The 12,650-nt window shown below is 39.2% G+C and overlaps 2 protein-coding genes across 2 annotated transcripts; both read left to right on the forward strand.

Annotated features, from left to right (window-relative positions):
• The first annotated feature begins 3,130 nt into the window (after positions 1-3,130).
• LOC143846637 (protein RGF1 INDUCIBLE TRANSCRIPTION FACTOR 1-like) lies at positions 3,131-4,943 on the forward strand. Its single transcript, XM_077355131.1, has 3 exons — positions 3,131-3,441; positions 3,542-3,757; positions 4,454-4,943. The coding sequence occupies exons 1-3, from the start codon at positions 3,205-3,207 to the stop codon at positions 4,697-4,699; spliced, it is 699 nt and encodes a 232-aa protein (XP_077211246.1). The 5' UTR covers positions 3,131-3,204; the 3' UTR covers positions 4,700-4,943.
• A 4,122-nt stretch (positions 4,944-9,065) lies between these two features.
• Positions 9,066-9,918, forward strand: LOC143847269 (uncharacterized). Its single transcript, XM_077356047.1, has one exon. The coding sequence runs from the start codon at positions 9,081-9,083 to the stop codon at positions 9,729-9,731; it is 651 nt and encodes a 216-aa protein (XP_077212162.1). The 5' UTR covers positions 9,066-9,080; the 3' UTR covers positions 9,732-9,918.
• The last annotated feature ends 2,732 nt before the right edge of the window (positions 9,919-12,650 follow it).

The following is a 12,650-nucleotide window of genomic DNA, read 5'->3' on the forward strand; positions in this document are numbered from 1 at the left end:
CTCTACCAGCCATAAACCCTTGAACCATATTTCAGCATCAACAGACAGAATTCAATCCCATAGTGAGTTACCGATTTGGTAACTTGCTAATCCAATGATCTCACCTACAATCTTCCCTAACAAAGAGAACACAAGATATATTTGGTTCCACGTAAAATCCCTTCATGAGACGAGAACCCAATTTCCACTATGAAAAGAATAAATGAAGATTACAAAAGGATTGATCTAATCTCATATTCGGTAAACCCTTTCTTTCCCTAACCTTGAAAATCCCTATCTGTAGCCTTCCTCTCTCCACTCAAAAATAAGAGAACTCTTCTTTCTACCATTCATGAGATCTCCTTAAGTGTGATGCCACTTCTCATCTATACACTACCCTTATTTGTCTTGCCACTTCTCATCTATACACTACAAAGGAGAGACCAACATAATGTGGGAAATTAAGAAGACATATATTGATAGGTAAGTTGGGGGTTTGGCGGAGACCCTAGTGGTTTTTAAGTATGAAAAGCATCAGCCCTATCCTTGAGAGACAATAGATATGGGCAAACAAAAGACTCAAATGATTCAAAAGTACTAGGGACCTAAGAGCAAACCGATGGCAGAGAAACAAAATTTCAAGCTCATTGAGGTCACCTTCCTGCTATCCCTCCTAAAGGATTCTAATGTGGAATAACTTTGGGTCCCAAAGGAACTAGAATCACCCCTTTTCCACGTGGCTATAGATAGCGTGGAAATGCCTCTAATATTCTAGGAGGTCTATCATTTTTTTATGTTGGTAGGATTAGACGGGGTATTGGACTCCAAGTGAGCAGCTGTCTTTCCCGAATTCTGGATTCCCAATATGTGTACAAGTGTTCATTTATTATTTACCCTTTGATCATAGAAGTTGAAAGTATGAAGTGTAGCTCTTTTTCTAAATGAAGAGCTGAGCTCATACTAAAGTTGAGTCAAATTAGGATTCTATGTGCTTCTCATAATAAGGCGGTGTTTGGCGGAGCTTTGACAGGCAGCCTATTCTTCTACGTTCCTACTGCGGGACCTGAGGCTTCCTAAAAACCCAACTTCCAGTCGAGGGGTCAAGACAGTTTCTGCCTAACGCTGTGTCCCCCAACTTTCAGGAATCAAGCCTCTGAGCTTTTTGAGAACCGAAGCAGACAGCCCACACTCAACTTACAATAGGATGATAGAGACCGTTCATTTGATGAGCCATGATGTAAATAAATTTGCACCTAAAAATCATTTCCATAGGATGATCTAGCCCACTTATCTCTAGAGGTACCACATATTATGGAAACCTCTATAGACCTATAGACCGGAGTGTTGGGATCATCGTATGGAAATAATTTACAGGGAACAACCTGTTTATGTTGTGGCTCATAAAATGGACGGTTAGGATCAACCTATGGCATGGGCTGCATGGTAAAAATAAGGAAAAATTACCAGCGGGGGACAAAAATATGACGTAATTGTCAACAAGACGCAAGCTTTTCAGAAATTATCAACGAGGGACAAAAGATGTCTTGTCAATAAAAGCTAGACAAAAATGCCCTTTTCTGAAGCAATACGTTTTATTTTTTCCACTTTTCACTCTTCTCTCTTCTTTCGCTCTTTTTTTTTACTTTTTCATTTTCAACATTGCTTTTTTATCATACCAGCCATCCTCCTCAATGTTCATCCACAATTGTGGCTGGAAAGTTACGAAAACTTGAAACGTGAGTTCATTCCCATCTATCTCTCTATATCAAGGTTTTGTTTTTCATTTGTTTTAGGGTTTTGTATTTATCCTTCTCCTTTTCAATGGCGGATGAGGAAGGATAAATGTGTTCATAAGGGAATTGAACACATTGCGGATGATGAACGAGTGAAAAAAACAGGAAATAAAAACATGTTCATAAGGGAATTGATAAGCCCATTCGGAAATTGGCAACTCCATTTTTTATACTAGATAGCCCCAATCCAAAAGACTTGAAAATCTCCTTACAAAACTCTAGTACCCTCAGCCAATTTTCAGGGACTTAATAAGCCCATTCGGAAATTGGTAGCCCCATTTTGATACTAGATAACCCCAATCCTAGAGACTTGAAAACTCCTTTCCAAAATTCTAATACCCTCAGCCAATTTTCAGGGACTTGAGAAGCCCATTCGGAAATTGGTAACACCATTTTTTGATACTAGATAACCCCAATCCCAGAGACTTGAAAACCACCTTCCAAAACTCCAATAGCCTTGGACAATTTTCAGGGACTTGATAAGCCTATTCGGAAATTGCTAACCCCATTTTTTATACTAGATAACCCCAATCCCAGAAACTTGAAACCCCCCTTCCAAAACTCCAGTACGCTTAGCCAATTTTCAGGGACTTGATAATCCCATTCTGAAATTTGTAACCCTACTTTTGAGAGTTGCTAACCCCCTTCCAGAGAGTTGCTCTTCTGCTGCAAAAACTCATGCCTATAGCAACTCTTCTGGTGGCATTATAATTCTGATCATGATGAAAATAACAAAAGAAATTGATGTTGTATTCATGTGCTTCATGTATTACATCCCAATTATTTGTTAGTGTGTGATTCTCGTCGGTTTGAGCCATCAGTTGGGCTGGTCTTTTGCTCCTTTTTTGAGTCGTCTAGTCTTTAGGACACTTGGAATCTATTATAATATAGCAGGATGGGGGTTTCACTGTTCACAATGAGTTGGACAGCGCCCCCATCCAGGGTTACATCTACGTGGCACCCTTTTCACATTTCCATAAAGGAAAAAAAAAATCCGATATATTCTAATGGGAACCCCCAAGTCACTAGAACAATGATTTTGTTGGCTTGATAATTCATTATATATGAGAACTAACAGTTCAGGTGGTATGCCTAGCATTTAAAAATACTTAGTTACACCAAAAATGTGAGTGGGCTGTCGCAGGTAAGAAAAAATAAGGGTTGCTCACATGGACGGCTTGGATCATCCTATGAAGTGGTCCATACAGTACCTTTCGATAATTTCGTAGATAAATCTTTTACACGTTTCTTTCTTAAAATAAACCTCCTCATATATATTTTACTCAGCACCCACCAAACGCCTCCTCTCTCTCTCTCTCTCCCTTTAAGCCCTTGCCTTTCTTTATTTATAAAGGTCACTTTCATTCTCTTCCAATAAAAAGTTTTTCTAATCTTTCTTTCAGTTTTCATCGTTTTTAGCTCCAAAGAAAAGATGGGTGTTGCAAGGAGGAAACAAAATAAAGTTATGGTAATGGGAGATAAGGCATTGGAGAATGAAGATATGGGTCCTCCATGGTTGATTTCTCTATTGAATACGACCTTCTATACCCCTTGTAAAATCCATGGAGATTCAAACAAGAGCGAATGCAATATGTATTGCTTGGAATGCATGGGGCATGGTCTTTGTTCTTATTGTTTGGGCCATCACAAAGACCATTACATTGTTCAGGTTAGTTGTTCAACTTCTAATCTCTTTTTAGTTTTTTTTTTTTCAAATCCTTCAATCATCTATGATTCTTTTTTGTGAAATATTTCTTTTGTGATTTTAGATAAGAAAATCTTCATACCAAAATGCCATAAGGGTATCTGAAGTTCAGAAATTTCTTGATATTTCTGGGGTACAAACCTACATTATCAACAGTGCTAAGATTGTGTTCCTCAAAGAAAGGCCACAGAAAAGGCCCGGAAAGGGCATTAGCAATACATGTGATATTTGTTGTTGGACTCTTCTTGATTCATTCAGATTCTGTTCTCTCAGATGCAAGGTGTGTTCTCTAATGGATTCTACTTTTTTCTTTTTTTTTAATTTCTGATATTTTTCCTTTAATTCCAGAGTTCATTAACTGTTCCTCTTTCTTGTTTTTGAAGGGTGAGATTTTTTTTTTATCTGTTTTGATGTTCATCCGATTTCTTTGTCTTGAATTTCTTTCCAAACTATTACATATTCCTTAACTTTAGAATCTCCAATTGATTTACTTAGATTTTTTTTACCATATTGGCCATATTTTTTTGGTCATTTTATCTCCTTGTTTTGATCGTCCATCTAATTCTTCTCTCATTTTAGCCCCTTTTTTTTTCTTACCCTCTATGCATTACACATTTCTTAGTTTGTAGTTTGTACATCAATCTCTATTTGTTTCTATCAATTTCATATTGAAAAATTTCTCCCGATTAACATTGTTTTTAACCAGACATTTCTTGTTCAACCAAAATTTCATTAATATTTTCCTCCTCTCTGCCTTCCTAAGCAACACCCATTTCTTTCTTAAATCTTCAATTGAGTTTCTCTTCTTCTTTTTTTCCCTTAAAATCTTTCCCTTTCTTGTGTTTCTACTCAATACCCATTTCCATTCTTTTTTCCTTTCTCCACTTTTCCCTTCTTCAAGCAACGATTTATTTCCTAATTTTCCCTGTTTTGGATTCAAATATGAATTTACCAAAATACCCTCTTCCCTTTTCAGCTTGAAGGAATGAAACGGGACCCAGAGGTCACCTTAACGTTAGGATCCAAACATGATCGAGCTTTGGAGGAATCGGAATCAGATGAATCATCGACCCCAAAGAAGATTAAGAAGACTTTGGTTTTCAACAGTCCGATCGGTGACAACACATCCGACGGTAACAAAGATGCCAATGGAGAGAAGAGTATCATCAACTACCGGACTAGAAGGAGAAAGGGTATTCCTCATCGAGCCCCTTTTTTATAAGTACATTGAAAGAAAAGAGGAATATCAATCAGTATTAGAAAAGGAAAGTAGGAAAACCCTAGTTATGTTATTCATGTGAATAGAAAGTGAAATGGGCCATTGAATTCGGTAGTGTTAGGAGTGGTATTGTCCTAGTTAGATATACAGAAAATTAATGATAACATAGATAGAAATAGTTTACAATGTGTTTTCTTCTTCTTGTTCTTTACTTTTTCCCCCTTAAATTAAGAAAAATTTCATGCCATTTGGAGGAAATCCAAAATTTGATAAAGATATTTGGGGATTACAGTTTTTGAGTCTCTGAAGTAAACCCATTTGAGCAAACCCCCTAGTTCTGTAACATTTCCATTACTGAGCCCTGTTTGGACTGCAACAAAAACATTTCTGATGGAAAAAAAAATTCTTGGAAAAATTTTTCCTTTCCATAATTTAGAGGGAATTGATATGATAACGGTTAATTTAGAGGGTTATATTGAATGTCCCCCTAAATAAAAATTGAATAGGATTGATTAAGTTATCCTTTTTTGTATGTTTAAAAAGTGGGAAATTTTTGAAATATTTTTCCTTTTCAAACTTTTCCCCAAAATTCCTGCAATCCAAACAGGGTTGGAAAATATTGGTCTTTCTGTAAGATTTACGTTCTGTGGAAAATATCAGTCTTCTTTCATTTAAAACACATGAAGAATAATCGGCAGAAATATTTGATCTTTTATTTGAATTTAGTGCAATTAAATGCAATTAAATAATGGTTATTGGTGATATAAACATATTTTAACGTTACATTGCTATTTTCATTGTTTCTTAAAAGTGCTTTTAATTCAGGACATTGCTCATAGACAGTTATTTTATTATTTAATTTTTCAATGTTAATCTTTGAGAAGTCCTTTCGGTTCTCTGATTTTGAGATTAGGTTACATTGAAGAAGGATTATTAGAATAAACAGTAGTTTAGATCTAAGAGGCAAATGAGACCCCATTTGGATGAGACTAAACATTGTTTCAAGCCCCATAAGTAGGCTATTAGATTCACTGTCCAAAAATTTGAAAACCCGAGTCGACTCAGTGGGTCGAGTTTCAATGAGTTTAAGTACTATAATTAATAGATTCCTCTTCGTTGTAGGGGTGCAACTCGATCGGGTCACTTTTTAGTGAATTCAGGTTGAGCTTTTACCATAAAATTGGGTCGGTCTCATGTTAGTTACAACTCATTTTTCAGCAAAAGCTCTACCCGGCCCGACCCAATGAAGCCGAATCATGATCAGTGACTAGATTCAACTCGGTTGAGTTGAGGTTGACTCTATGAGCTTCCTCAGGTAGGTTCTTTTGAACAGTTCTTCCCCACAAGAGTGTTTGTCCAAGACACAGTGTTTGAGGATTATTAAGGTGGGTCTTGTCTTAAACTTGCAATGCGGCATTTAGGTAGGCTAAAATTTTAAGTGGGGTTCAGCCTTAACTCCGACTCGGTTTCATAATATCGACCCGAATTAAAAGGACTGAGTGAGTTCCGAATCAACTCGGTGAGTTTTGAGACCTGCCAAGATCAAGGGCTTTCACATCGTTATGTACTTGAGGGACAAGAAACGCCCAAGAAAGAGATGGGCTTCTTCTCTGATGTTCATCTCTTTGAGGAGCAATCTGAAAGCCCAAGTGCTCCCCAAACTTATTCTCTAATTTAAGTAGTTCATCTTTCTCTTTCTTTTCAAAATATATGTTAATGGAGGGCATTGCTTTGTTGTTTGTACTCCTTGATAAGGGATTAGGAGATGATAGCTATCTCGTCTCGCATGTGAGGCACGTCTTGTTGGATAAAATGGGCGGCCCAGTGCACGAGGCTTCCACCATTGCAGGGTCTGGGGAGGGCTAGATGTACGCAGTCTTACCCTTGATTTGCAGAGAGGCTATTTCTGTGACTCAAACCCATGACCGCCAGGTCACAATGGAGCAACCTTAGCGTTGCGCCAAGCCACATCTTGTTGGATATGTTCAAAATATTTTATTTTTTAAAAATAGAAGAGCTTTTTCAGGGACACTTCTTTTTGGGAAAAGATAAATGCGCCCCTTTTCATCACTTGGACACCCGGTGATGAAAAGGGGCGCATTTATCATTTCCCTTCCTTTTTGGGGAAATCGTACTTCCATTCTAAGACACTTGCGTTGTGAAAAGACGTTATTTTAAAAAGAAGGGTAAATTCATTTGAAAGGATGCCTTCAAGTTTTTTATCTTCTATAAAAGAAGGCTTAGGGTCTCATTTTCAACTAAGGCACTTTCCTCTTTCAATGTTCTCTTTTTTTATGTAAGAACAGCTGTACTGGTGGCTTTGAACTTGGGGTCCAACCCTTGTTCTTAGGGTAGGCATTGTACCATCAGGACTTTGGTGTGTGGCATACATATAATGCTTGCTTCCTAAATGTAAGCTGAAGCTGAGGAAAGATATCTTTCACGGGGATTTCACTTTCTATGACAGGGGACAGTCTCTGTGACAGGGGAAGAATAGGCACGAGAGGTTTTAAAAAAAAAAAAAAGGAGAAACAAAGAAAAGAGTCGCATAATGGCCATTATTCCGGCAAGTGGATCTAAAACTAATCAAAGCTCTCCTCTTTGTGACGGTGTAAAGCGTTTTTATAGTGTTTTGGAGTTAGTGTAGCTTTTCTTTTCTTTCCAAAAGTTGCCCACCTCAATGATGCACCTAAAACTAGAATAGAAGGGGATGACATTTCAAAGATTTTTCACAGAGACAGACGTGGGACCTTGAAAATAAATAAATAGAAACTTTGATTTTTACATCTAAGCTCATACCGAAATTTGTATAAGGCTTTGTTTCTTTAGACATAAAATGCATTGCAACCCAAAAACTAGAAAATAGGATCCAATAGAAAACCCTGAAAGGAACCAAGCATATGGGATCAGAACGTATATATGGTGACAAAGATATAGGTGAATCCGAACTGGGAGATTTTATATCGTGTGCAGGTGTACACATGTACACCTTATAATTTGATCAAGGTGCCGCCCTTTATATTTTATACGACAATAGCTAAGTTTTTAAGAGGTTGCTATTGGATCAAATATCAGAGGTTGTACTTTTGTCGTACCCCTTTAATTACCTAGTGTATGCGGGGGCGGCGCATGCCTTATAATTTAAATCCAAACGAAAAATTACATGATTCATACCGAAATTTGTATAAGGCCTTGTTTCTTTAGACATAAAAATGGGCCTAATGCAAATTTTATACCAATAAACATATAAAACTTGCATTACGCCGATTTTTATGTCGGAAGAAACAAAGCCTAACGAAAAAAACATGAGCAGGCAAAAGTACAAGTGCCATTTAGAAAGTGGCACCTACTTGTGTTAGAAATAGGTGGTGCCATAATAAGGGGGAAGTGATATATTCACCCCCTTCTTTACTTGGGACAATCCCCTGTATTCTATTTATGACTACTCTTCTACACTAGAGGGGCTCTCCCAAGTAATAAAAAAGGGTGAATATATCATTACCCTAATAAAGGCTTCATCTAGAGACAGGAGTGCAACTCGGGTCACGTTGAGGCCAACTCGACCCAACCCGAGAAACCCATTTTTCCAACCCAACCTGAGTTCCAACCCGGCGGGGTTCAACCCAACCCAGCCTAAGGAACAATTTCCTCAATCCACCCCACCCAACCAGGCCCAATTTCCATATTGAATCGTCTAAATTTGTTGGCCCCACTTTTACTTTTGTTACTAGTATTTTTCCTCAGAAATATGCACGGATGCCATATAATTCATCTAATTAAGACACTACTGGATCCAATATAGAAAGTCATAAATGAAGGGTACCGCAAAAGTCTTAACTATTAAAAGTCTAAAAGTAAAAGACTAAATATTACTAAAATTTGAAGAAAAAAAGAAAAGAAAAAACTTAGCAGAAAATGGTCCCGTTACAATTCGAGTAGGGTTGCCAGATGCCCCGACCCAACCCAACGCAACCTGCCCAAAAATTGGGTTGAATCCGACCCGAGTTGCACCCATATCTAGAGATAACCGATTGCCGAGTAGGCAGAAAGTCATCCATGCATAGAGCGTGGAGTACTCAGGTAAGAGACCCAGCTCACATACCCAATTGCTGAGTTGGCATATAGGCATCCATCTATTGGGGTGTCCTCCGATAAGCAATCCGGCTCAGCAAAGCCGTGTCTTCACGTTTGTCACAAGCTGGCAAAAAAGAATCCCCTCATTCCTCGAAATTTCCGAGTAGTCATGCGTGGAAAATCCTCACCGAAAATGATGGCTACGTACTCGTTTTCACACTCTCAAACCAACCCCCAAAATTTATATATAAACACCCTCCTTGTTTTTTCCCACCCCATTCTTTCCATCCCTATTCTTTACTCTTTTCTCATGGGCTCATGTTTCTCTTCGGAAACAAAGGGTTCAATCACCCTCTCAACAGCCAAAGTCATCTCTCTCAAGGGTGCTCTACGTGAATATCTCGTCCCCGTTAATGTATCTCAAGTCCTCTACACAGAATCCACCTCTTGTTTTCTTTGCAACGCCGATAAATTGTATTTTGATGATTACATTCGAGCGTTGGATCATGGCGAACAACTCCAACTGGGTCAGATTTATTTCGTCCTTCCGATTATTAGACTAAAATACCCATTAACAGCTTCGGACATGGCGGCCTTGGCTATTAAAGCAAGCTTGGCTCTAACGCAAGGGCCGAAGAAGAGTGGAAGGAGGAAGAAGATTAGAATTTCTCCGGTTTTGGATGTGAGTCAAGCGGTTAATTTTGATGGTTATTTAGAAAGAGATTCGTATCACCGGTCAATTGAATCCATAGTGTACCAACTCCCAAAACATGACAGTATGTGTTGTTACCCATGTACACGCGATGATCACCGGAATTTATCTCCTTCAAAGAGTTCTGGATTATCGAGATCGGGTTCTGTTAGAAAGCTGCAGAGGACAGCCTCAAGACAAGCAAAAATGGCGTATCGGTCTTTCAGAGCAAGGTTGTCCACCATCCATGAAGGGTCTGTTATTGAATAAATTTCAACTTAAGGAATATCAAGAAGATACCAGGGTCTTTATTCTTTATTTAATTTCTAATTTGTTTCTTTTTTTATTCCGTAAAAACACGGCCTGAGATTTATTTTTATTTTTGAGGGGGGTGAGGAGGGTGTCAACCATTTTAATGGGGTTCTGTAATTTGGTTTATATATATTTATATAGGAAAAATGGCGGAATTAAACTGGAAGTGGAGAATGGATGAATACAAATCATCACCAATTTTGTAGCTAATTAAGCAGAGTTTTTTTTTTATTATTATTAATTTTCATCATTTTGTAATTGGAAAAAAAGGACTTCATGATTTAGCAGGTAAATTATGTTTGTATAATTTTTTTATTTGATTTTATTTTATTTTTTTATTTCAGTTCATACTTATCAATCAAAGAATTCAAAGACTGAGGATAGTAATTTCTTTGTTTGTTTATTTTGTTTGAGTTCTCTCATTCAATCTAGAATTTAAAGAATGGGAAGAGAGGGTTGCAATTTATTTATTTATTTATTTATTTTGTTTGAGCTCTCTCATTCAGTCTAGAATTTAAAGAATGGGAAGAGAGGGTTGTAATTTATTTATTTATTTTGAGCTCTGTCTTTCAGTCTAGAATTAATATAATGATTTTCACCTCTATATGTCATGGGTGGGAAATGAAATTATTAGTATGGTGGGACCACCCTTAGGTCTTCAGTGGCTCCCAAAATAAGTTTGATTGCACTATCAAAACCTAATCATCTAGAGCCCACATGGCTCGATTATCCAAACCGATCATTTGTTTGGTCCACATAGTTCGATGATCCAAATAATTCATCTGTTGAGCCCAGACTTAGATATGCCATGCCACAAAAATCATCTCCTTAGGATTATCATAACCCTCCGGTCCAGATGCAAATTTATTTTTTTTTTAATTGTGTGGCGCGCATCTGTAGACACCCCATTTTGACAAGGCCCTAAACCCGCATATTCGAATAAAATCCCGAGGTCAGACGGAAAATGAATGAAATTAATCCGAGCAAAAGAGAATGTGGGGCCCGCTTGTGTGGGACCCGTTTGTGTGGGACCCGCCTGTGTGGGACCTGCTTTTGTGGGGCCCGCTTTTGTGGGGCCCGTTTGTGTGGGACCTGCTGTGTGGGGCCCGCTGAGTGTGGGGCCTGCTGATATGGGACCCGCTGATGTGTGGGACCCGCTGATGTGTGGGGCCCGCTGATGTGTGGGGCCCGCTGTGTGTGGGGCCCGCTGATGTGTGGGGCCCGCTGATGTGTGGGGCCCGCTGTGTGTGGGGCCCGCTGATGTGTGGGGCCCGCTGATGTGTGGGGCCTGCTGTGTGTGGGACCCGCTGTGTGTGGGACCCGCTGCTGTGTGGGGCCCGCTGCTGTGTGGGGCCCGCTGTGTGGGGCCCGCTGTGTGTGGGACCCGCTGGTGTGGGACCCGCTGGTGTGGGACCCGCTGACGTGTGGGGCCCGCTGTGTGTGGGACCCGTTTATGTGGGGCCCGCTGATGTGGGGCCCGTTTGTGTGGTTTTCTTCTTTTTTTTAGAGTCTGTCATAGAGAGTTTAGGATTCCGTCCTTCCATCTTTCAGAGTCAGTCCTTCAGTCAGTCCAGGAGTTTTTCCTATCATCATAGGGGTTAGGATTCTGTCCATCCTCTCATCAAGTCGTGATCTTTACCCGCTCCGGCAAGGTATAGGATGCTGTCCAACCCTTGCCGAGTTATTTTCCTGTTCGTTCCCCCGCAAAGTATAGGATGATGTCCAACCTTTGCGGGATTCCAGAAGTCTCCCTACCCTTATGATGATAGGATTTTATTCTCTGGTGTCAAAAAAACAACAAAAACATTTCAAAAATACTTGAAAACAACAAAAACATTCCAAAAAACACTTGAAAATTCAAAAACATCTCAAAAACAATTCAAAATCCAAAAACATTTTAAAAATCAAAATTTCAAAAAATCTTGAGTCATGTGCAGAGTAGTTAGGAATTCAGTCCGAACTACGGATGGCTTGATCCCTAGCTGAGGGGTACGTAGGCAGCTCAGGCGTGCTGCTGGCACCCTGAGTTCAGTCACCATTTTTACACCCTTTCACCATTTTTAGACACCATTTTTGTAAATATTTCTCACAACTTTCACCATTTTTCATAACTTCAAAACCTCAAAAAAATACAAAAAACTTCAAAACCTTTTCAAAAAGATCTTCCCCTAGAGTTAGGAGTCTGTCCTAGATATTTAGGGTGTTTTAGAGTTAGGAGTCGGTCTTGATTTGTATTGATGTGGTGTGTCCTGTCGTGTGAGTGTCCCTAGAGTTAGGAGGCCTCGAGTCGATCGGTCAGACACTTAGTCGAACCGATGGCTAGACTAGGAAGCATATAGTCAGCCCATGGTTTTCTTTATGTTGCACAGCCTAGATACACATAGGATGTAGGGCCCACCTGCATTAGCTTAAGGCTAAACAACCTGCATTAGTTAGGACATATAGAGAGTCCTAAAAATCACAATCCACTTGAATTTAAGCAATCGCACAAAAAGCTTTAAAAACTAGTCGAGTCTAGTTGATCGAGTCTAGGATAGCGGTCCTAGAGGTTTAGGCATTGTAGTTTAGCATAAGACACCGAACTACGTTGGCTCTGATTCTTCCCGAGGTCGGGATACGTAGTGCAGCTAGGATGGATGGCCATCCTGGTCCGAGTCAAGCATTGCATTAGAGTTTAGGGTTTGTCGTGTCAAGTCATGTGTTGTGTTGTATGCTTTGTTGTGTTTTCTTACTTTCATGTACAGATCCTATACCTTTAGTTGTAGCATGCATGTGTTCGTCCACCAGAACTTAGACACCAATCAGGCATGTCACACATAATCTAGACGTTGTCTCGGAGATATTTGTTCCCATTTCGCATGATTTTTGCCCAAAACT

The sequence above is a fragment of the Tasmannia lanceolata genome, unplaced genomic scaffold (genome assembly GCF_043159265.1).
Source record: "Tasmannia lanceolata isolate RefF3 unplaced genomic scaffold, GAP_Taslan_0.1 ptg000015l, whole genome shotgun sequence".
Classification (NCBI taxonomy): Eukaryota; Viridiplantae; Streptophyta; class Magnoliopsida; order Canellales; family Winteraceae; genus Tasmannia; species Tasmannia lanceolata.